At 41.4% G+C, this 25,644-nt stretch overlaps 1 protein-coding gene across 2 annotated transcripts in view; it reads right to left on the bottom strand.

The window, feature by feature from the left end:
- SPOCK2 (SPARC (osteonectin), cwcv and kazal like domains proteoglycan 2) overlaps positions 1-25,644 on the bottom strand; it is a 186,011-nt gene that overhangs the window by 23,362 nt on the left and 137,005 nt on the right. For both annotated transcript variants that reach the window (XM_069753316.1, XM_069753317.1), the window contains exons 2-3: positions 16,026-16,071; positions 1,321-1,435 (exon numbers count right to left, since the gene is read on the bottom strand). In XM_069753316.1, the coding sequence (XP_069609417.1) occupies positions 1,321-1,435; positions 16,026-16,071 (161 nt within the window). The remainder of the gene's footprint in view (positions 1-1,320; positions 1,436-16,025; positions 16,072-25,644) is intronic.

Here is a 25,644-nt window from a genome sequence, read left to right on the forward strand (position 1 = left end):
TTGCAGCTCCCGGCGTCCGGTCCCGGCGCCTCCATCTTCCCGGCGTCTCTCTCCGCTCTGACTGATCAGGCAGAGGGCGCCGCGCACACTATATGCGTCATCGCGCCCTCTGACCTGAACAGTCAGAGCGCAGACGCCGGGAAGATGGAGGCGCCGGGAAGATGGAGCGGCGCCCGGCGGCTGGAACGCGGACAGGTGAATATAAAATACTTACCTAGTCCCAGCGATCCTGACGCTGCCCCTGCCTGTCCCACGGTCTTCGGTGCCACAGCCTCTTTCTCTATCAGCGGTCACCGGCACCGCTGATTAGAGAAATGAATACGCGGCTCCACCCCTATGGGAGGTGGAGCCGCCTATTCATTTTTCTAATGAGCGGTCCCACGTGACCGCTTAAGAGGGGAAGAAGCTGCAGCACAGAAGACCGTGGGACGGCAGGGACAGCGCGAGGATCGCTGGGACTCGGTAAGTATGCCTCAGCGCCCTCTCCCCCTCACCCGCCGACCCTGCCGCCCACCTTGACTCGAGTATAAGCCGAGAGGGGCACTTTCAGCCCAAAAATTTGGGCTGAAAATCTCGGCTTATACTCGAGTATATACGGTACTAGAAAACAGGAAAAAATTACAAATGCCATGAAATTTGCTAAAAACCCCACAATTTCGACATTATTTTTTGGGGATTTGGTTTTACAGTGTTCTTTGTGTAGTAAAATTGATCCGGCATCATGATTCTTTAGGTCAGTACAAGTACAGCGATACCACATTCCTCAAGGATTTTTTAATTATTTAAATGGTGAAAAAAACTGTAAGAAAAAAATGTCTTGTGTTGCCATTTTCTGAGACCTATAGCATTTTCATTTTTCAGTTGGAAAGGCGGTGGAGGAAAGGATATTCCAGCTAATAGGAAAGGGTTCTTTAGAGTTAAAGCAGTCAGACTGTGGAATGCCCCATGCCAAGATGTAGTAACAATATATCCACATTTAAAGGGCTGGATGCTTTTCACATAATAAAGGTCATTGTGTGTTAACAAAGTGACAGAGAATGTATAATATAATTGATTGAGAACGGTTGAATTTGACGGACCGGTGTCTTTTAAACCTACTGTATGTATTATGTGACAACTGAACAGAAAGACATGACCAAAAACTGGTCGTTGTTCATATGTTGTCTGCAAATAACCAGCCACTAAGAGTGGAGAGAACATATGGGAAATACCTTATTTTCATAAGAAATCAGAAGTCTACAGAACATATTTCCTTACATGGGAATGAAGAGAAAACACAGCGGGAGCTAGTTGGGAGATAGTCTTTTATACCAAATTTACCTGTGTTCCAACTTCTTTCGACTTATACACATTGCTTTCTGATATCCATGAGCTATGCAAACCTTGTGTCGACTGCATTTCACTTTTTGGCAAGGGTCCTTTGTGGTGTCCAGACCTGAAATGAGGAGAACAGCATGTCAATGGTATAAAAAGCAATACAAAGAAATTTGCAGGGCACCTATCATTATATTTTTATATTTTCCTTTCGCTGCAGATCAATGCAGACAGAAAGTCCATGAGCACATGCAGCGCTCTGTGCAGGAGCTCATGGAGGAGCTCAGAGGGCCTGCCAGCTAAGCAGTGATCGGTGGGGGTATCAGAAACCAAAACCTCACCGACCTGTAGCAGTTGTATTAAAGGGAGAAAATATTTAAAAAATTACAGATCATCTTTAAGGCCCTCACAAGTATTAATACAGAACAAGTTAACAAGTTGGAAGTAGAAATCCAGTCCGCAGATTTCAATAAATAAATTCTACCAATGAATATACACACTATATATACAGTACAGACCAAAAGTTTGGACACCTTCTCATTTAAAGGTTTTTCTGTATTTTCATGACTATGAAAATTGTAAATTCACACTGAAGGCATCAAAACTATGAATTAACACATGTGGAATTAGATACTTAGCAAAAAAGTGTGAAACAACTGAAAATATGTCTTATATTCTAGGTTCTTCAAAGTAGCCACCTTTTGCTTTGATGACTGCTTTGCACACTCTTGGCATTCTCTTGATGAGCTTCAAGAGGTAGTCACCGGGAATAGTTTTCACTTCACAGGTGTGCCCTGTCAGGTTTAATAAGCGGGATTTTTTGCCTTATAAATTGGGTTGGGACCATCAGTTGTGTTGTGCAGAAGTCTGGTGGATGCACAGCTGATAGTCCTACTGAATAGACTGTTAGAATTTGTATTATGGCAATAAAAAAGCAGCTAAGTAAAGAAAAATGAGTGGACTTCATTACTTTAAGAAATGAAGGTCAGTCAGTACAAAAAATTGGAAAAACTTTGAAAGTGTCCCCAAGTGCAGTTGCAAAAACCATCAAGCGCTACAAAGAAACTGGCTCACATGAGGATCGCCCCAGGAAAGGAAGACCAAGAGTCACCTCTGCTTCTGAGGATAAGTTTATCCGAGTCACCAGCCTCAGAAATCGCAGGTTAACAGCAGCTCAGATTAGAGACCAGGTCAATGCCACACAGAGTTCTAGCAGCAGACACATCTCTAAAATAACTGTTAAGATACTTAAGTTACTTCGTGCAGCAGGCCTTCATGGTAAAATAGCTGCTAGGAAACCACTGCTAAGGACAGGCAACAAGCAGAAGAGACTTGTTTGGGCTAAAGAACACAAGGAATAGACAATAGACCAGTGGAAATCTGTGCTTTGGTCTGATGAGTCCAAATTTGAGATCTTTGGTTCCAACCACCGTGTCTTTGTGCGACACAGAAAAGATGAACGGACGGACTCTACATGCCTGGTTCCCACCGTGAAGCATGGAGGAGGAGATGTGATGGTGTGGGGGTGCTTTGCTGGTGACACTGTTGGGGATTTATTCAAAATTGAAGGCATACTGAACCAGCATGGCTACCACAGCATCTTGCAGCGGCATGATATTCCATCCGGTTTGCGTTTAGTTGGACCATCATTTATTTTTCAACAGGACAATGACCCCAAACACACCTCCAGGCTGTGTAAGGGCTATTTGACCAAGAAGGAGAGTGATGGGGTGCTACGCCAGATGACCTGGCCTCCACAGTCACCAGACCTGAACCCAATCGAGATGGTTTGGGGTGAGCTGGACCGCAGAGTGAAGGCAAGATGGCCAACAAGTGCTAAACATCTCTGGGAACTCCTTCAAGATTGTTGGAAGACCATTTCCGGTGACTACCTCTTGAAGCTCATCAAGAGAATGCCGAGAGTGTGCAAAGCAGTCACCAAAGCAAAAGGTGGATACTTTGAAGAACCTAGAATATAAGACATATTTTCAGTTGTTTCACACTCTTTTGTTAAGTATATAATTCCACATCTGTTAATTCATAGTTTTGATGCCTTCAGTGGGAATTTACAATTTTCATAGTCATGAAAATACAGAAAAATCTTTAAATGAGAAGGTGTGTCCAAACTTTTGGTCTGTACTGTATATATATATATATATATATATATATATATATATATATTTGAGCAAGCGTGAGAAAGGATTTATTTTATCCGAAACGTTGCCACGCCACAGGGCATTAACCCCTTTCTGACCTCGGACGGGATAGTACGTCCGAGGTCAGATCCCCTGCTTTGATGCAGGGCTCCGCGGTGAGCCCGCATCAAAGCCGGGACATGTCAGCTGTTTTGAACAGCTGACATGTGCCCGCAATAGGTGCGGGCAGAATCGCGATCTGCCCGCACCTATTAACTAGTTAAATGCCGCTGTCGATCGCAGACAGCGGCATTTAACTACCGCATCCGGCCGGGCGGCCGGAAATGACGTCATTGCCGACCCCCGTCACATGATCGGGGGTCGGCGATACGTCTCCATTGTAACCATAGAGGTCCTTGAGACCTCTATGGTTACTGATGAGCGGTGGCTGTGAGCGCCACCCTGTGGTCGCTGCTATGTAGCAGAGCCGATCGCGTTGTGCCTGCTTCTAGCCTCCCATGGAGGCTATTGAAGCATGGCAAAAGTAAAAAAAAAAAGTTAAAAAAAATGTGAAAAAAATAAAAAAAATATAAAAGTTTAAATCACCCCCCTTTCGCCCCAATCAAAATAAATCAATAAAAAAAAAAAATCAAATATACACATATTTGGTATCGCCACGCTCAGAATCGCCCGATCTATCAACTAAAAAAAAGCATTAACCTGATCGCTAAACGGCGTAGTGAGAAAAAAATTCGAAACGCCAGAATTACGTTTTTTTGGTCGCCGCGACATTGCATTAAAATGCAATAACGGGCGATCAAAAGAACGTATCTGCACCAAAATGCTATCATTAAAAACGTCATCTCAGCACGCAAAAAATAAGCCCTTAACGGACCCCAGATCACGAAAAATGGAGACACTACGAGTATCGGAAAATGGCGCAAATTTTTTTTTTTTTTTTTAGCAAAGTTTGGAATTTTTTTTCACCACTTAGATAAAAAATAACCTAGTCATGTTAGGTGTCTATGAACTCGTACTGACCTGGAGAATCATAATGTCAAGTCAGTTTTAGCATTTAGTGAACCTAGCAAAAAAGCCAAACAAAAAACCAGTGTGGGATTGCACTTTTTTTGCAATTTCACCGCATTTTTTTCCCGTTTTCTAGTACACGACATGCTAAAACCAATGATGTCGTTCAAAAGTACAACTCGTCCCGCAAAAAATAAGCCCTCACATGGCCAAATTGACGGAAAAATAAAAAAGTTATGGCTCTGGGAAGGAGGGGAGTGAAAAACGAACACGGAAAAATGAAAAATCCCATGGTCATGAAGGGGTTAAAGTCCTCTTTTTTACATCTTTTTGTGCTGTTTTCCTTTATGTTTACTGTCTGAAAGGCCATTGGAATGCTAGTCAGGGAAGCATGCACGCTTTAAGTCATTTTTTCTGGTGCTGTTCCTCTTTTTCTACTTATATATATATGGTGTGTGTATATATATCTATATATAGTGGGGAAAATAAGTATTTGATACACTGCCGATTTTGCACGTTATCCCACCTACAAAGAATGGAGAGGTCTGTAATTTTTATCGTAGGTACACTGCAACTGTGGGAGACAGAATCGTAAAGAAAAATCCAGAAAATTACTGTGAAGGATGGCACCAGAGAGATCACGAAGAATCCCACCGCTGCCACCACATGGGAAGAACTCTCACAGGCTCACAGCACCACCCAGCCTGATGTCACTATTAGGTCCGAGTGGATCACATACACTCTCCTTACTTGCACCAACAAGCCATTCTGCACCCCCTGGGGACACGTTGTCAGCTTGGCACAGTTTTACCAAGACCCCCGTCCACAGAGGCCCAGGAAGACACGGGAAGTGAGAGAATGTGGCTCACGCAGTCACTGACATGGCACTACACAACCCTGACATTCTGAGAGGCCCCTTTCACTAGCACCAGTTAAACAGCGCCTTGTCAGCCCGGTAAGACTGCCACCAGTTTCTCGTTACATATAACCCGGTCCATTAGTGGGATTATATGGGGCTAGAATCCAGCCCTCGTAGCATTGAAAGTAAAGCCAAGATCAGGGACGTGTGCATTCGTGGATCAAGTTAAAAGAGCAGCACAATGTTACATGATATATTTAATCGCCTTAAGGACACACTAGACAAAACACTATATATATATGTACACAATGGATATACATATACAATGGTCAGATATGCAAATACATAGTGGTAGGATAAAGTATGCAGAATATGAGTGTCAGCTACCAGTCAGATGAAAGGTCTGGTTTGTGGGGGAGGGGCTGCCACATGGGGGGCTGGTGGTCCCTTCTGTTCCTTGACTTCTCCCACAGGATATGTCATTGCAACATCCCCAGAGAAAGGCAATAGGCCATCCTTTACATGAACATTTAACCCCCTTAGGTCCCTCCCTTCCAGCCATCTGGGCTGAACCTAAATCCCCTCTACTTGCCTCTGGCAGCTAAAAACTCCAAAACCTATAATGGGTCATAACTCCTTAATGGATGGTCCTAGGGAGATGGTTTGGGCACCAACGGATCCGGCTGAGCAACTTTTATGCGTGGAGACCAAACACAGCTTTGCTACCTTGCTTCTAATAGCCAACTCCCCACAAGGGTATGCTATAGCATATTGAGACCCTTGAAGGCGTTTGGTCCTTTCCAGAGATCTTTAAAATGTAACCAGTGTATGGATAGGCCATATGATAAGTCCATATTCACATTATGAAATCCTAGCTGGTTGAAAAAAGCAGTTACACTGCATGGAGTCCATTACTGCAAGCAAACCTTTTGTCCTGAGCTTAGCTGGCACCAGGTGTGAGATCTGTCACTCACAGCCTTTTGAGGCTTGACCACCTGCAGCTAGGTGTCTTGTTACAGCTGTACAAAGAAAGGGAGCTTTACAATCACATGCCAAATAGGATACAAATGATTAACTAGAAATTATAGCTCAAATATTATTCTCAATCACTCTGTATGATTTTACATAATTCATTTGCATTTTTTTGCATGAAATAAGTATTTGATACAATGTAAAAACAGAACTTAATATTTGGTACAGAATCTTTTGTTTGCAATTACAGAGGTCAGATGTTTCCTGTAGTTCTTGACCAAGTTTGCACACACTACAGAGTGGAGTTTGGCCCACTCCTTCATACAGATCTCCAGATAGTTCAGGTTTTGGGGCTGTTGTTGGGTTACATTCAGTTACAGCTCCCTCTGGGTTCAGGTCTGGAGATTGGCTAGGCCATGACCTTGAAATGACTTTGACTTTCCAGGACCTTGAAATGTTCCTTACGGAGCCACTCCTTAATTGCCCTGGCTGTGTGTTTTGAGTCATTGTCATGCTGTAAGACACAGCATTGACCCATCTTCAATGCTCTTACCAAAGGAAGGAAGTTGGCCAAAATCTTGTGATACATGACCCCATCCATCCTTCCTTCAATATGGTGCGGTTGTTCTGTCCCCGTTGCAAAAAAGTACCCCCAAAGTATGATGTTTCCCCACCATGCTTCACGATTGAGATGGTGTTATTTGGGTTGTACTCATCTTTCTTCTTCCTCCAAACATGGCGAATGGAGCTGATACCAAAAAGTTATACTTTGGTCTCATCTGACCACATGACTTTCTCCAATGCCTCCTCTGGATCATCCAGATGGTCATTGGCATTGGTGAACTTTAAATGGGCCTGTACATATGATGGCATGAGCAGGGGGACCTACCCTGCAGGATTTGAAACCATGATGGCATAGTGTGTTACTATCGGTACTATTTGAGACTGTGTTCCCAGTTGTTTTCAAGTCATTGATCAGGTCCTCCCGTGTAGTTCTGGGCTGATTCGTGACCTTTGTCAGAATTATCTTTACCCCACGAGGCAAGATCTTGCATGGAGACCCAGACCAAGGAAGATTGACAGTAATATTGTGTTTCTTATATTTTCTAAAAATTGCACCAACAGTTGTTTCTTTCTCACCAAGCTGCTTGCCTATTGTCCTGTAGCCCATCACAGCCATGTGCAGGTCTATAATTTTGTCCCTGTTGTCCTTAGACAGCACTTTGGTCTTGGCCATGGGGGAGAGGTTACAGTGTGATTGATTTTGTGGACAGGTGTCTTGTATACAGGTAACGAGTTCAAACAGGTGCAATCAATACAGGTAATGAGAGCACAGTAGGAAGGCTTCTTAAAGAAAAACTAACTGGTCTGTGAGGCAGAATTCTTACTGGTTGGTAGGTCATCAAATACTTATTTCATGCAATAAAATTCTATTTAATTATTTCAAAATCATACAATATGATTTTCTGCTTTTTATTTTTAGATTCTGTCTCTCACAGTTGAGGTTTACCTAAGATAAGAATTACAGACTTCTCCATTCTTTGTAGGTGGGAAAACTTGCAAAATCTGCAGTGTATCAAATAGTTATTTCCCCCTAATGTGTGTGTGTGTATCTATATATATAATTGTCTAAGGGTTTTTCCGTCTGTCTGTCTGTCTGTCTGTCCTGGAAATCCCGCGTCTCTGATTGGTCGAGGCCGCCAGGCCTCGACCAATCAGCAACGGGCACAGTATCGACGTAGATGTCATAATGGTTGCCATGGCGACGATGATGTCATAAAGGTTGCCTCGACCAATCAGCGACGGGCACAGTCTGCCGCGAATTCTGGAATCATCATTGTCCATATACTACGGGGACATGCATATTCTAGAATACCCGATGCGTTAGAATCGGGCCACAATCTAGTATATCTACATATATAATTGTCTAACGGTTTTTCCATCTGTCTGTCTGTCTGTCCTGGAAATCCCGCGTCTCTGATTGGTCGAGGCCGCCAGGCCTCGACCAATCAGCAATGGGCACAGCGACGATGATGTCATAAAGGAAGTAGAAATCCCACGTTTCTGATTCAGCGACGGGCACAGTATCGACATAGATGTCATAATGGTTGCCATGGCGACGATGATGTCATAAAGGTTGCCTCGAACAATCAGCGACGGGCACAGTCTGCCGCGAATTCTGGAATCATCATTGTACATATACTACGGGGACATGCATATTCTAGAATACCCGATGTGTATATAGTGCCTTGAAAAATTGTTCATATCCCATGAACTTTTCCACATTTTTTCACATTACACCCACAAAGTTCTAAGTGTATTTTATTAGGATTGTACGTGCTATACCAACACAAAGTAGCAAGCATTTGTGACGTGTAAAGGAAATGATACACGGTTTTCGAATTTTTAAAAATATAAATCTGAAAATTGTGCTGTGCATTTCTATTCAGCCCCCCTGAGTCAATACTTTGTATGACCACCTTTCGCTACAATTACTGCTGCAAGTCTTTTGGTGTATGTCTCTACCAGTTTTGCATGTCTATAGGCTGAAATTTTGACCATTTTTCTTTGCAAATCAGAAGTCTTTCCATAAAACGTAGTTTATAGAAGGGTTAACCCATTATCTACCAATGTACTTTTTTGCGGATGCCTAATCTTTAGCTTCTAGCAACTAAGATTTTATAATTTTTATAATTAGGTCCAATTTTTTGTGTTGTTTGTAAAATGAATGTTTTAAAAAATAGGAAATCATGTCATTGTCATTTTTAAATGAATATTGGGACGCCCTTTTCAGATAAATCCGTACTTGTAAAAATTTTAATTTGGCAAGTATTGGGTTAATAAAGTAATGCAGTCTTCTTTGAGAAAATATGCTTCCCTCTATAGACTAAAGAGTTACAAAGAAGTAGTATACAAAGGTTTATCTGTGTGGAAATAGGCTAATATTTTGTGTTATCAAAGCCTCTAGCAGTGGCATAGTGCTATTAACTGTAATTCAATCTACTACTCTAATTACAGTCATGGCCAAAAGTATTGACACCCCTGCAATTCTGTCAGATAATACTCAGATTCTTCCTGAAAATGATTGCAATCACAAATTTTTTGGTATTATTATCTTCTTTTAATTTGTCTTAAATGAAAAAACACAAAAGAGAATGATGCAAAAAGCAAAACATTGATCATTTCACACAAAACTCCAAAAATGGGCCAGACAAAAGTATTGGCACCCTCAGCATATTACTTGGTTGCACAACCTTTAGCCAAAATAACTGCAACCAACCGCTTCCGATAACCATCAATGAGTTTCTTACAATGCTCTGCTGGAATTTTAGACGTTCTTCTTTGGCAAACTGCTCCAGGTCCCTGATATTTGAAGGGTGTCTTCTCCAAACTGCCATTTTTAGATCTCTCCACAGGTTTTCTATGGGATTCAGGTCTGAACTCATTGCTGGCCACCTTAGAAGTCTCCAGTGCTTTCTCTCAAACCATTTTCTAGTGCTTTTTGAAGTGTGTTTTGGGTCATTGTCCTGCTGGAAGACCCATGACCTCTGAGGGAGACCCAGCTTTCTCACACTGGGCCCTACATTATGCTGCGATATTTGTTGGTAGTCTTCAGACTTCATAAAGCCATGCACACGGTCAAGCAGTCCAGTGCCAGAGGCAGCAAAGCAACCCCAAAACATCAGGGAACCTCCACCATGTTTGACTGTAGGGACCGTGTCCTTTTCTTTGAATGCCTCTTTTTTCTCCTGTAAACTGTGTTGATGCCTTTGCCCAAAAAGCTCTACTTTTGTCTCATCTGACCAGAGAACATTCTTCCAAAACGTTTTAGGCTTTTTCAGGTAAGTTTTGGCAAACTCCAGCCTGGCTTTTTTATGTCTCGGGATAAGAAGTGGGGTCTTCCTGGGTCTCCTACCATACAGTCCCTTTTCATTCAGACGCCAACGGATAGTACGGGTTGACACTGTTGTACCCTCGGACTGCAGTGCAGCTTGAACTTGTTTGGATGTTAGTCGAGGTTCTTTATCCAACATCCGCACAATCTTGTGTTGAAATCTCTTGTCATTTTTCTTTTCCGTCCACATCTAGGGAGGTTAGCCACAGTGCCATGGGCTTTAAACTTCTTGATGACTCTGCGCACGGTAGACACGGTAGATTCAGGTCTTTGGAGATGGACCTGTACCCTTGAGATTGCTCATGCTTCCTCACAATTTGGTTTCTCAAGTCCTCAGACAGTTCTTTGGTCTTCTTTCTTTTCTCCATGCTCAATGTGGTACACACAAGGACACAGGACAGACGTTGAGTCAACTTTAATCCATGTCAACTGGCTGCAAGTGTGATTTAGTTATTGCCAACACCTGTTAGGTGCCACAGGTAAGTTACAGGTGCTGTTAATTACACAAATTAGAGAAGCATCGCCTGATTTTTCGAATGGTGCTAATACTTTTGTCCACCCCCTTTTTTATGTTTGGTGTGGAATGATATCCAATTTGGCTTCAGGACAATTCTTTTTGTGTTTTTTCATTTAAGGCAAATTAAATGAAGATAATAATACCAAAGAATTTGTGATTGCAATCATTTTCAGGAAGAAACTGAGTATTATCTGACAGAATTGCAGGGGTGTTAATACTTTTGGCCATGACTGTATAATGAGATGACTCTGATAACATTGTCCCAGGCTACACAGCAAAGCTTTTAATATAAGGTACAGAAAAAGCCAGACTACTGTATTCTGCTGCAGTAGCAAGTGTGAACTCTAGCAAGATATGTTTAATGAAAAGTCACATAAAAATACTGGGGCCTCTTTATGACTACTATTTATGACTAGAATTTAAAATATATGACACAATCTAATAAAACGTATTATCTTCTTCAACATGCCATTCATAAAATAAATAAGAGCAATGCATTGCCATTAGAGGTGGTGTGAATTAACCCAGTTGACCAGCCAGGCCAGTATTCTGCTGCCATTGGAAGGGAGCTCTTTCCTTGCTCCTATTTTCCAGCATCTGCGGCTTTTCTTTTAACTGGCCTGGTATGGCGCATGTGCATCATACTGCACTGATAACGTCGTCACAGACCAACTAATCAAAAAAGGAGCCAGGGTTGTTCTTGAGTAAGAGGCAATTTACCGGGTTCCCATCCGACAACCACAGTTAGATGATATGATATGATACGAATAACTATAGCAATTGTTACCATCCACCTCTCGTGTCTCCCCTTTTCCTCATAGTTTGTAAGCTTACGAGCAGGGCCCTCACTCCTCTTGATATCTGTTTTGAACTGTATTTCTGTTATGCTGTAATGTCTATTGTATGTACAAGTCCCCTCTATAATTTGTAAAGCGCTGCGGAATATGTTGGCGCTATATAAATAAAAATTATTATTATTATTATTATTATTATTATATATGATCACTGGACCGGGTCCTAAGAATCGATACGCACCATTTCTAATTTTCAGCAATAGCATTGAAGTATTTCTGTACTTCTGCAATTTAATTACTCCAGTCTACTTTATGCTGATAAGGGTAATCCAATGAAACTTATAACGATCAGACGATAGCTAGATTATTAGCATGCAATATATCAATGAGTAAACCATTAGAGAACCTTACAGCACTGAATACGACCAGAAACATTGCGGCTGTTTCACAGCATACAAAGAGGCTTCTTTCTAATCATCTATAACAGCCCAGTACAAAATAGATTGAATTTCCAGAAGGCTCCAGAGCTGTTTGTTTAGTACCGGCTCAGCAATTGAATCTAATTTATTAAGAAACAGCACAACTTGCTCCCTGTGCTAGAAGTCCTTCACTAGACGAGCATCCTTCATGCTGAGGATTACTAATTAGTCTTTTACACAATGCCTGTCTTTTCTACTCATCTCCATGACTGAAAATTCTAAGCTTTCTCTGCTCTTTTCTGTTCAAAATTCCTTTGTTCTATATTTTTTTATAAGTATACTAGATGGCAGCCCGATTCTAAAGAATCGGGAGTCTAGAATCCATATATACTTTATTTATTCAAATGTAAGAATAATACAATTAATAAATAATAGTAAGAAAGAACAAAAATAATAGGCAGTATATGGAGAAAACACCAAACAAAAGTTCAAAATTGGTGTGAAAATGTCACTGAACCACTTCACAACTAAATATACAGTGGGGCAAAAAAGTATTTAGTCAGTCAGCAATAGTGCAAGTTCCACCACTTAAAAAGATGAGAGGCGTCTGTAATTTACATCATAGGTAGACCTCAACTATCGGAGACAAACTGAGAAAAAAAAATCCAGAAAATCACATTGTCTGTTTTTTTAACATTTTATTTGCATATTATGGTGGAAAATAAGTATTTGGTCAGAAACAAAATTTCATCTCAATACTTTGTAATATATCCTTTGTTGGCAATGACAGAGGTCAAACGTTTTCTGTAAGTCTTCACAAGGTTGCCACACACTGTTGTTGGTATGTTGGCCCATTCCTCCATGCAGATCTCCTCTAGAGCAGTGATGTTTTTGGCTTTTCGCTTGGCAACACGGACTTTCAACTCCCTCCAAAGGTTTTCTATAGGGTTGAGATCTGGAGACTGGCTAGGCCACTCCAGGACCTTGAAATGCTTCTTACGAAGCCACTCCTCCGTTGCCCTGGCGGTGTGCTTTGGATCATTGTCATGTTGAATGACCCAGCCACGTTTCATCTTCAATGCCCTTGCTGATGGAAGGAGGTTTGCACTCAAAATCTCACGATACATGGCCCCATTCATTCTTTCATGTACCCGGATCAGTCGTCCTGGCCCCTTTGCAGGGAAACAGCCCCAAAGCATGATGCTTCCACCACCATGCTTTACAGTAGGTATGGTGTTTGATGGATGCAACTCAGTATTCTTTTTCCTCCAAACACGACAAGTTGTGTTTCTACCAAACAGTTCCAGTTTGGTTTCATCAGACCATAGGACATTCTCCCAAAACTCCTCTGGATCATCCAAATGCTCTCTAGCAAACTTCAGACGGGCCCGGACATGTACAGGCTTAAGCAGTGGGACACGTCTGGCACTGCAGGATCTGAGTCCATGGTGGCGTAGTGTGTTACTTATGGTAGGCCTTGTTACATTGGTCCCAGCTCTCTGCAGTTCATTCACTAGGTCCCCCCGCGTGGTTCTGGGATTTTTGCTCACCGTTCTTGTGATCATTCTGACCCCACGGGGTGGGATTTTGCGTGGAGCCCCAGATCGAGGGAGATTATCAGTGGTCTTGTATGTCTTCCATTTTCTAATTATTGCTCCCACTGTTGATTTCTTCACTCCAAGCTGGTTGGCTATTGCAGATTCAGTCTTCCCAGCCTGGTGCAGGGCTACAATTTTGTTTCTGGTGTCCTTTGACAGCTCTTTGGTCTTCACCATAGTGGAGTTTGGAGTCAGACTGTTTGAGGGTGTGCACAGGTGTCTTTTTATACTGATAACAAGTTTAAACAGGTGCAATTACTACAGGTAATGAGTGGAGGAAAGAGGAGACTCTTAAAGAAGAAGTTACAGGTCTGTGAGAGCCAGAAATCTTGATTGTTTGTTTCTGACCAAATACTTATTTTCCACCATAATATGCAAAAAAAAGATAAAAAAAACAGACAATGTGATTTTCTGGATTTTTTTTTCTCAGTTTGTCTCCCATAGTTGAGGTCTACCTATGATGTAAATTACAGACACGTCTCATCTTTTCAAGTGGTGGAACTTGCACTATTGCTGACTGACTAAATACTTTTTTGCCCCACTGTATATAGTTTTGGTAAATGGTATTATCATTTTTTTGACGAAATTCGGCAGGAGCTTGAAGAGCAACGTCACTGGGCCCGCCTCCACGCAGTAGAAACTTGCTGTGAGGTAAAAATTCAAAAATCACACCAAAATGGCGGGCGGAGTGTGTCACAGTACGGCACGTTTCTGATTGGTCGCTCGCAGCAGGCGGCAACCAATCAGACACTGGACACTGTTGACGTCACTTATCTCCGGACATTAGCTCCGGACATTAGCTCCGGACATTAGCTCCGGACATTAGCTCCGGACATTACCTCCGGACAAAGCCACGGAAGTTGGCACAAATTGCAGGAAGTAGTATTCTAGGCAATTATATATTAGATATCAGAGATAAGTATGTAAGGTATCTCTATCGGCAACTGTATTTTAGTGCTAAATAGGTTCAAATATTCTTATAACTTCCAGATAAGAATAGACAACCTTTCATAGAACAATGACTTGACAACAGAACACCTGACATAAAAATGGGTTCCCAATTTGTTCTCTGCACACAGTACTTTCCTGGTACATCCCTCGATATTCCAGCCTTCTCCCCCTGCCTGCCACCATTCTCTGCTCACTTGGCTGCAGCGATGGTGAGCACATGACCACTGCCGTCAATTACTTAGCTTTGTACAGAATGAGATCAGTGATTGACTTTGCTTGGATTACTGTAAAGCTCTATTAATTGGCCTCCCCCTTACTCGACTTTCCCCTCTCCAGTTCATCCTTAATGCAGCAGCCAGGGTGATCCACCCGGCTAATCATTACTCGGACGTGTCCGCTCTTCACCAGTCGTTACACTGGCTACTCATTCATTATAGAATCCACTTCAAAGTACTTGTTCTCACCCACAAAGCTCTCCACAGTGCGGCACCCCCTTACATCTCCTCCCTCATTTCGGTCTATCGGCCTAACCGACCGCTGAGCTCTGAAAACAACTTTCGACTAACCTCTGCACTAATCCGTACCTCCCACTCCCGACTCCAAGACTTCTCCCGTGCTGCGCCAATCCTCTGGAATGCTGTACCCCAAGATATTAGGACTATCCACAATTTGCCTAGTTTTAGGCGCTCTCTCAAAACACATTTGTTCAGTGCGGCCTATCACGTTCACTAATCAAAGTCATTTTATGTTTGTGCGTGCGTGTGTGTGTGTGTGTGTAGCCCATTTACTACTTACATCTATCCCCCACCTCCTGAAGATGGCTGGACCATCATTGTAAATAAGCTCCTGTACTTTGTATCTCCCCCACCTCATGGTAGATTGTAAGCTCTCACGAGCAAGGTCGTCTTATTTTGCTTTAATTGTTGTATTGTCAACATTGTTACTTATGACTGTTGTGTTTGAAACTGTTTAAAGCGCTGCGGAATATGTTGGTGCTATATAAATAAAGATTATTATTTGCCTATTATTGCTTTATCTCCCTACCTTTCTGAAAATGATACATTTTACCATTAGGTCCTTTAGGTCACAATATTTTTTTTACTATTGGTACTAACATAGTGAAATATTCAATCTTTAAAGAAGCCCTCCCATGAAGATTGTTTTTAACTAAATCTATATATATGTGTATGTACAGTAGCATAGTGTGTATGTGTTTACTGCTGCCTTTTAAGGGGATCCAGTGTTGCTCTGCTCCTCCTCTCAGTGACGTCACAGACTCGCCAGGTCACGCTGCGCTCTGCGTGACCCCGAAGTGGCTTTTACATCGTAAATCTATAGAGTACCAAAACAAGGCCACATAGAATCTCATTGTAAAAGAGAATCACAGTTCACAAATAGAGTATAGAGTGATCAGGCGACGATGTCACTGAGAAGAGGAGCGGAGCAGAGCTGGATCCTGGACAAGGTGGAGGTAGGTAAGTATATTAATACAGACATACTTTATACACATATATACACTTCTTTAATGGTCCTTAATGTTACCTTCTTCTCCTGGTTGGTTGTCTTCCCAACTCTTGATGTAGTCATCCTGTGAAAAACAACATGATATGGATTAGAGGTCGGTGGTTATAAATATAGAGACGTGGTGACCCCGGTTGTAATCCCTCTTTCCAACATGTAGCTTAATTGTCTAGCTATAGTGTAACGTCTAAAGTAAAAGCAGTAGGCTTCACTGTATATGACAGGCTTGTGATTGGCACTGTTAAAAGATATGCGTATACATGGTATTTGGAGGGCATATGGAACAATCCTGTATGGGGAGGCTGTATAGATGCACAATGTACATATCTGACACTATATTTATAGCTATCACTATATAAGATGCTATGACAGGTAGACACAATTAAGGGCAACAAAAGCACCTTAAAAGGCAGAACACAAAATGTGCTCCAAGCTTGCAGTTACCTATTTCCATATACATTTGTGCTCACTGGTAAATGATAGCCACACAGCTACTTACTTACTAATATAAACACAGGGCCAATAAATTACGTCTATAGCCCTGAAATAGAATCTGGAGCCTCTGTTATGTTATGGGTTGACCACCACTGATGGCACCTTTGACATCTTTTCATTAAGGTGAAGCAACACACATTCATCCTGATACATCATTGCATTTCTGACCAGTTTTTTGGCATAAATTCCTCTCAATCAGTGACTTTTTGATTTGCGACAAATTAATTTGCGCCTTTTTTCAAGATTCTTTTTCTGGCTTAGTTTTCTGATTTGTACTTTAATGTGGTTTTTACAGATGTTTTAAACAGATTCATGAACCTGACTATTTGAAAAAGTTGTAAAATTTGGTGCATTGCTACTCCACTCCTCCGCCTGAGTGATTTTATTTACGCCAGTTATTTTGGCACATTTTTGGCAACTTTTACTACTAAACAGCTGCGAAAACAGTTAAAGACAATTTGGGGCTTTGCGCACAATTCATGAATCACCTGGGCCATTTTGATAAATTTGGCACAAAAAAAGTCAGCGAAAATCACATGTCAAAAAAGAAAAGTGACTTAAAACCCCTGCAAATGATGAATCGGGCCCATGTTGTATGTGGCTACGGGCGTATCACAAGAGGTTTCATCATCCATGAATGAAGTTTATTACTCTGATGTTAAATTATTATTGGCTCCAAAAGCGCTTTACTATTATTTTCCTTGCGGCTCTCCGAAGATACAGAAAATAAATCAGCATGTTATATTTTCCAATTTTGCACATATCACACAGGTACTCTGCAATGTTTCACCCCAATGTTAGATTACCAGATTACACAGGGAACATGCAGACGTAACAGTCCAGTGACTTCAATCAATGATGCAATTTTGTAGGATACACACAATCGTCATAAGTTATTGTCCTCCTGATAACTATCTCCTCCACATCTCAATTGTAACCTCCAGGCAATGTAAGTGTTATGTCCAATTATTTACATTACTATAACAATCCGATGTAAATGTTATTACCCGCAGGTTAAGAGACATCCCGAGCCTCCTCATTCTCATCAGTGCTGCTCTTGATTTCTGAGAACTATGATCTGCGGATGAGGTAATTGTGCTGATCTACAAATGTTGTAATGAATTTCCCGTTCTAGTACATTATTGCCATCTGCCTGCTGACCTGCCCCCCAGCATCCGTAACATGCATAAATCATAGCACAATAGAACGAGCGCTTCTGACATTCAGCAGATACAGCAAGATTCCTACTGGTGCCCGGGAACGTTATTTTTTATTTTCTTTATAAGACTACAAGTGCTCAGGGCTTATAAAGAACAAGTCAGAACACAATATTCTGGTATGTACAAATATAAGTGATGCGGACCCCCAGGGCCTTGCTGTACTCCATTCTTCACTACTGGGCTGAACACTTCCAGTTGAGGCTCTCTATCTGCCTAATCTTTGACCATCGCTATGCCATCACATACTGTATATACCCCTCCGTTTTAGATACTCTCATAAAAATCAAACCATGGCTAGAAAATGCAAACAAAAAAAATTCTAGGAAGTTTTTCTTTGTTAAAAGCCAAATAATTAAAATTGGTTTGTTAAAATGTAATCATAACATTGAGGAGTCATTTAAAATGAGATGAAGGATACATTTCTGTATCTGTTTGCTACCCCAGCTGAGAGCATCATAAGGTAGGTACAGAGACCTTCATTCGAGCAATGTGTCACTTACAGCGGCTTAATGTCATTTTGATACAATCCTTGTTTTATTTGCTCCACATCTTGTATTTATCTGGATGCATAGCTTTGTATAACCCATACTACTGATTGGCAGCTTTCTGCCAATGTACATTGTACTCAGAAAGCTGCCAATCAGTGGTGGGGGCGGAGTTATACAGAGCTCATGATTATGATTGACTACCTGGAAGCAGGTTTACTAGTCCTAGAATCTCTGTAATAACTGCGTACAAACCAGGGAGACAAATACCTGAACCTGACAGATCCATGTTCAGACTCGTAAAAGCCCTACTCTGATCTTGGTCTGTCCCTACCTGACCATGGAGGTTTGCACCCTAAGATAATACAATGGCTCCCCCACTCGACGGCGCCCCTCCTGAATGCTCCTAGCATAGCTATTAGCTATGACTGTGTAGCAACTCCCTTGAAAAAAAATAGGTTATACACTAAAAACTGCAACTGACCCTGCCGGTTCCTGTACAGAAGAGATATCCTGACTCCGCGGGTGCAGCGATAGACCTAACCACAGACGAGGAGATAGGAACCAAGCACACTGCCTACTTCCTAATGATAAACAGAAGATAGGTGCAAAGTATAGCAAATAAACAGCAAAGCGGAAAAACCCTTAACTGGAATCTCACAGACTGGCTCCAAACATCAATAGAATGTCAGAACAGCCAAATGAATCTATCACCAGCAGGAAATGCCATCAGAGGGACAGAAAATAAATCTGCACCCAAAAGGTGATAGACGGAAAATAAATCTGCACCCAAAAGGTGATAGACGGAAAAATGAAAACACCTGTGTTATGCTAAGCAGACTGCAGCCAGAAAAGCAGAACCCAGACAGCCAGAGAAAAAGTGTGTCTCCTGTGGCTTGGAAGAAATTGAAGCCGACCAAAGAACACAAACTCAAGGGATCGAATCCAGAATCATGCCAATTTCCAACTGATAAAACAATGATTTTCTCAAATCTGAAACAAGCAGCCCAGTGAGTGACACAACATTGAAATCAGGGTTTATATCTGTATATGATGCTGCTATCGGAATAGGTGGAAAAAAAATTGCTGACATTGACGCCCTAATGAATTGGGCTCAATATGTTCAGCAGCAGCAGATGTAATGTGAGTGTGAAAATTAGGTATACACTCAATAGAAACAGAACTGGCTCTGCCAGTAATTGATAAGTAAAAATACGACACTAAAAGTTCTGAAAATATATATATATATATACATATATTTATATATATATATATATATATATATATATATATATATAACATTTCATAGTGGATACATTACATAAAACAAAAACAAAAAAACTACACATACTATGGGTATATCCTCCACCCATAGAGATCCCAACAATAGCAACCATTGACTTACACATTTGGGAAATTCATGAAAAAAATCAAAAGGATCAAAAAGAGATGCAAACTCTCGACAAGAATCCCACCCCATCCTAGGGTGAATACCCCCCTTAGAAGTTTTATCTTCTTCAGCCACTCAGGAGTGCACAGATATTCCAACTATACCCAATCTCCTACAATTTTTCTTTACCACTTCACCACATGAGCATCCCCTATCCCCTTACACCTAAAAAGGCTGTGTGGCACGCCTGATATTTGGGTGCACAAATAGCATTCCGCAGATAGCGTAAAAAATAAATTTGACACTCTAAGATAGATGCAAAGCACGTGATTTGAATTTTATTTACACAGGTAATCCACTGTATATAATGCGGATGACGTTTCAGCCATTCACGTGGCCTTCATCAGAACAGTGATACTTTAATGAAACTATTGATAGCCTATAACAATGGGAACGGCGCTGGAGAAATGCACACCTGTTCTGGAGATATACCGTATTATATACAGTGAATTACCTGTATAAATAAAATTAAAATCACATTTTTTGGCATTTATCTTGGAGTGCCAAATTATTTTTTTTAAGCTAACTCCTCACACCTACACCCCAAACTGCATTTCTCTATTTATGAGACTTCACCTACAGTATCACCTCTCTCCAGATAGGGAACACTGTTCTGGTTGAAAATACAAATTCAGGCAACAATTAATAGTTCCTTTATTTGCCTAATGTCAATTCCACCACAGTCAGACGCAAACTACCCCTCAATCACAAACTACTTCAAACCAAAACCCACAAAAATTAAAAAAAAAACAAAGAAGGGGTAATTAGAGACTGTAAAAAGTGAAAAAACTCTACTTTAAATTCCAACCACTCAGACTCCCCAAACATCTTCAATTTGTCTAATTATCCACTAAATAACATTGATATAAAACCACTGGAAAAAATAATATCCTTTGCCCCACAATTAAACCAGATGAATTTCTTTATTCCTCGACCTTCACACATTTATACAAAAGCTCACTCTAAAAAGACATTATAAAATAAAAGGAGAAAAACCATCCACACTGGACTTCTCATCCAGTTTTCCTACAAACCATAAAGCACCATCTAAATTTTATCCTATAGAAGACCAAGGACATAATTTAAGAACTTTTTTTTTCTAGTAATGCGAGATTCCAAAACGCTCTAATCCTCTTCTAAGGATATAATCTTACCCGAAGAACAGGTGGACATTAACACACTTGACAACAATAGAAATATAGATATTAGAGAGGCTGATAAGGATGGGGGGGATTATAATTCAAAATTACAAGAACTATACCAGAGAGGCCATCAATATTTTATCCAATTTGGACCAATATAATATAGTCACCACAGATCCTTTTGGGATAGTAAATTTCTCCTCTCCTGCTATGATCAGCCCAGCTTCCTCTCAAGGGATACTCAATAAAAATGGAAAGAAATTCTTGATCATAGACAATCCATTTTTCTTCCACCTGTCAAAAATACACAAGCCTTTATATAATCCACATGGAAGTTTAATCATGTTCGGATTTACCGTAACTCCACTACGAGTCACTTATTTCTTTACCTGGAAAAAGTAGCATTTCTACAAATCTACCTAAAAGACTCCAACCATTTAATTAAAGAATTAAAGAAAGTACAATGAAAAGAACACTACATATTCATTACACTAGATGTATAGTACACTATATACAGGGTGGTCCGCTCCCGGCCAGTGGGAGAGCACTAGCGCTACCCTCGATCCGGCCTAGAGTAAGGCAGTTTGGAAATCAGCAAACCTAAATCAGCAGAAAAATCAAACTCAATAATAACTATGTTCAATATCGTTCCCCAGTGTTATGTTCAAATATTTTATATATACCGTATATATACAGTGGGGCAAAAAAGTATTTAGTCAGTCAGCAATAGTGCAAGTTCCACCACTTAAAAAGATGAGAGGCGTCTGTAATTTACATCATAGGTAGACCTCAACTATGGGAGACAAACTGAGAAAAAAAAATCCAGAAAATCACATTGTCTGTTTTTTTATCATTTTATTTGCATATTATGGTGGAAAATAAGTATTTGGTCAGAAACAAACAATCAAGATTTCTGGCTCTCACAGACCTGTAACTTCTTCTTTAAGAGTCTCCTCTTTCCTCCACTCATTCCCTGTAGTAATGGCACCTGTTTAAACTTGTTATCAGTATAAAAAGACACCTGTGCACACCCTCAAACAGTCTGACTCCAAACTCCACTATGGTGAAGACCAAAGAGCTGTCAAAGGACACCAGAAACAAAATTGTAGCCCTGCACCAGGCTGGGAAGACTGAATCTGCAATAGCCAACCAGCTTGGAGTGAAGAAATCAACAGTGGGAGCAATAATTAGAAAATGGAAGACATACAAGACCACTGATAATCTCCCTCGATCTGGGGCTCCACGCAAAATCCCACCCCGTGGGGTCAGAATGATCACAAGAACGGTGAGCAAAAATCCCAGAACCACGCGGGGGGACCTAGTGAATGAATTGCAGAGAGCTGGGACCAATGTAACAAGGCCTACCATAAGTAACACACTACGCCACCATGGACTCAGATCCTGCAGTGCCAGACGTGTCCCACTGCTTAAGCCAGTACATGTCCGGGCCCGTCTGAAGTTTGCTAGAGAGCATTTGGATGATCCAGAGGAGTTTTGGGAGAATATCCTATGGTCTGATGAAACCAAACTGGAACTGTTTGGTAGAAACACAACTTGTCGTGTTTGGAGGAAAAAGAATACTGAGTTGCATCCATCAAACACCATACCTACTGTAAAGCATGGTGGTGGAAACATCATGCTTTGGGGCTGTTTCTCTGCAAAGGGGCCAGGACGACTGATCCGGGTACATGAAAGAATGAATGGGGCCATGTATCGTGAGATTTTGAGTGCAAACCTCCTTCCATCAGCAAGGGCATTGAAGATGAAACGTGGCTGGGTCTTTCAACATGACAATGATCCAAAGCACACCGCCAGGGCAACGAAGGAGTGGCTTCGTAAGAATCATTTCAAGGTCCTGGAGTGGCCTAGCCAGTCTCCAGATCTCAACCCTATAGAAAACCTTTGGAGGGAGTTGAAAGTCCGTGTTGCCAAGCGAAAAGCCAAAAACATCACTGCTCTAGAGGAGATCTGCATGGAGGAATGGGCCAACATACCAACAACAGTGTGTGGCAACCTTGTGAAGACTTACAGAAAACGTTTGACCTCTGTCATTGCCAACAAAGGATATATTACAAAGTATTGAGATGAAATTTTGTTTCTGACCAAATACTTATTTTCCACCATAATATGCAAATAAAATGATAAAAAAACAGACAATGTGATTTTCTGGATTTTTTTTTCTCAGTTTGTCTCCGATAGTTGAGGTCTACCTATGATGTAAATTACAGACGCCTCTCATCTTTTTAAGTGGTGGAACTTGCACTATTGCTGACTGACTAAATACTTTTTTGCCCCACTGTATATATATATATATATATTTTTTTTTTTTTTCTTTTTTGCAAAAATATTGAATCTTGAATGAGATGAAGAAAGTCTTCAGTGAACCTCATATCCGTTTTTATATCTTTGGTTTTTCCTCCCCTTCTTCCCAGCGCCATAACGTTTTTATGTATCTGTCCACATAGACATATGACAGCTTGTTTTTTTGTGGGACAAGTTGTACTTTTGAATGACACCATTCATTTTTCCACACAGTGTACTTGGAAACAAGGAAAATATTCCAGGTGGGGAAAAATTGTGAAAAAAAAATGCAATTCTGACATTATTTTTGAGGAACTGTTTTTACAGTGTACATATTTTTGTAAAAATGACTTTACAATATGGTTTTGTTCAACAGTACGTTTATGGCAATACCAAACATGCCCAGTTTTTTTTTAATTATTATTTTAGTGGTGAAAAAAATGAAAAGCTTACAAAAAATTTGGGTTGTGTCACCGTTTCCCACTGCATGTAGCAAAAATCACGGTCTCCTTTGAAGCCTCGACACAGACAGGGTTTCAATGGAGCTCCATAATGAGAAGCACTGGGGTCTTCAGCAGAACCTCTGTTGTCATAGCAACCCATTGGTGATCCATGATCACATCTCGGAATGATGCAACCTCATCCTGGCGCGTGGTAAATGCCGCTGTCAGAGTTTAACAAGTTAACAATCACCGACTCCGTTTCATCTGTGATTGTTAGAGGAAGGGCCTAGCTGTAACACACAGCCATCACCTGCCAGATACGTGGCGGGATCACCCCGTGAGTATGCTCCATATACCAGCTTCCAACATGGGCCATGCATGTACGGCGCATGTCAGGAAGGGTTTAAAACTTGACATACCAAAAAGAGATTAAAACTGCAGCTGAAAAAAATGCAAAAAAGGGACCAAAAGCAAAATGTAAAAAAAAAATGCAATAATAGAATGTAAATAGCCTAAATTAGCTAATTGTTGGAGAAAAGGTGCATAATCAAAAACACACAAAATACTCAACATGGGAACACAGCCAGGTTTAGACTGCCCCAATTAAGCTCGGACTAGTCATATCCGCAGTTCAGGGTGCACGGCTGTATATCGGACAGTGCAGAAGCTGCTTGCACTAGTGTGATCTGTGAGTTGGACCAGAATAGTGCATGCTGCGATTTTTTCCATGAAGACCATGGGACAGTGTGGAAAATCAGCCATGTGCACTGGCCACATTGGCTGCATCAGCCATGTGCACTGGCCACGCTGGCTATATCAGCCATGTGCACTGGCCACGTTGGTTATATCAGCCATGTGCACTCGCCACGCTGGCTATATCAGCCATGTGCACTGGCCACATTAGTTATATCAGTCATGTGCACTCACCACGCTGGCTATATCAGCCATGTGTACTGGCCATGTTGGTTATATCAGCCATTTGCACTGACCACGTTGGCTTTATCAGCCATGTGCACTGGCCACGTTGGCTATATCAGCCATGTGCACTGGCCACGTTGCCTATATCAACCATGTGCACTGGCCATGTTGGCTTTATCAGCCATGTGCACTGGCCACGTTGGCTATATCAGCAATGTGCACTGGCCACGTTGGCTTTATCAGCCATGTGCACTGGCCACGTTGGCTTTATCAGCCATGTGCACTGGCCATGTTGGCTACATCAGCCATGTGCACTGGCCACATTGTCTATATCAGCCATGTGCACTGGCACGTTGGCTATATCAGCCATGTGCACTGGCCACATTGCCTATATCAACCATGTGCACTGGCCACATTGGCTATATCAGCCATGTGCACTAGACACGTTGGCTATATCAGCCATATGCACTGGCCACGCTGGCTATGAGTGCCTGTGCACTCTGTGTGTGGTCTGTGACACACACACGGACACAGCACGCATCAATATAATATGCTCGTCTGAACGAGCCCTAAGGCTTATGTGAATTTTGCATGTTCTCCGCATCATGGGTAATTTTGTATTAAAGTGCAAAGCTGCCAACGTACCAGTAAAGCCGACCAATCCATCTGCAGGGAATGAATGTCTGACGTCTGATAAATGTTGCATATAAGACAACGCACATGGAGGAAGGAAACCAGTATCAGTATATTATGAAATGTTTGCTTTTATCCCAAGTTATCAGCTTTCTACCTCGTGAGCCAGCTAGGATTGGGCATCTCTTCAAACCTGGACTGGTTTGTGTCACTCACTCAAGAGATGACTTTTAATAAATGTCAGAGGCTCAGTGAAATATGTGAGGAATAGAAAGGAACGGTTGGAGCAAGAGAAAATGAGATCAGCAACAGCAGCGAGAGGTGACAAAATATCTACATAGGAATATCCAAGTAATATCACAATAGCATGACACCAGGGCTTAGCGACGGGAACTGACAACGTGGCTGCTCATATAAAGTAACAGGAAACCATCCGCGGAAGAAGCTACCGTGTAAATTGCTGACTTCACACCTGCACGTGTAGTATGACAGCCTCAGAGAGTGTGTGTACTTGCTGAGATGTTTTATGTTATTTATAAACAATACATAATAA

The sequence above is a fragment of the Ranitomeya imitator genome, chromosome 2 (genome assembly GCF_032444005.1).
Source record: "Ranitomeya imitator isolate aRanImi1 chromosome 2, aRanImi1.pri, whole genome shotgun sequence".
Lineage (NCBI taxonomy): Eukaryota > Metazoa > Chordata > Amphibia > Anura > Dendrobatidae > Ranitomeya > Ranitomeya imitator.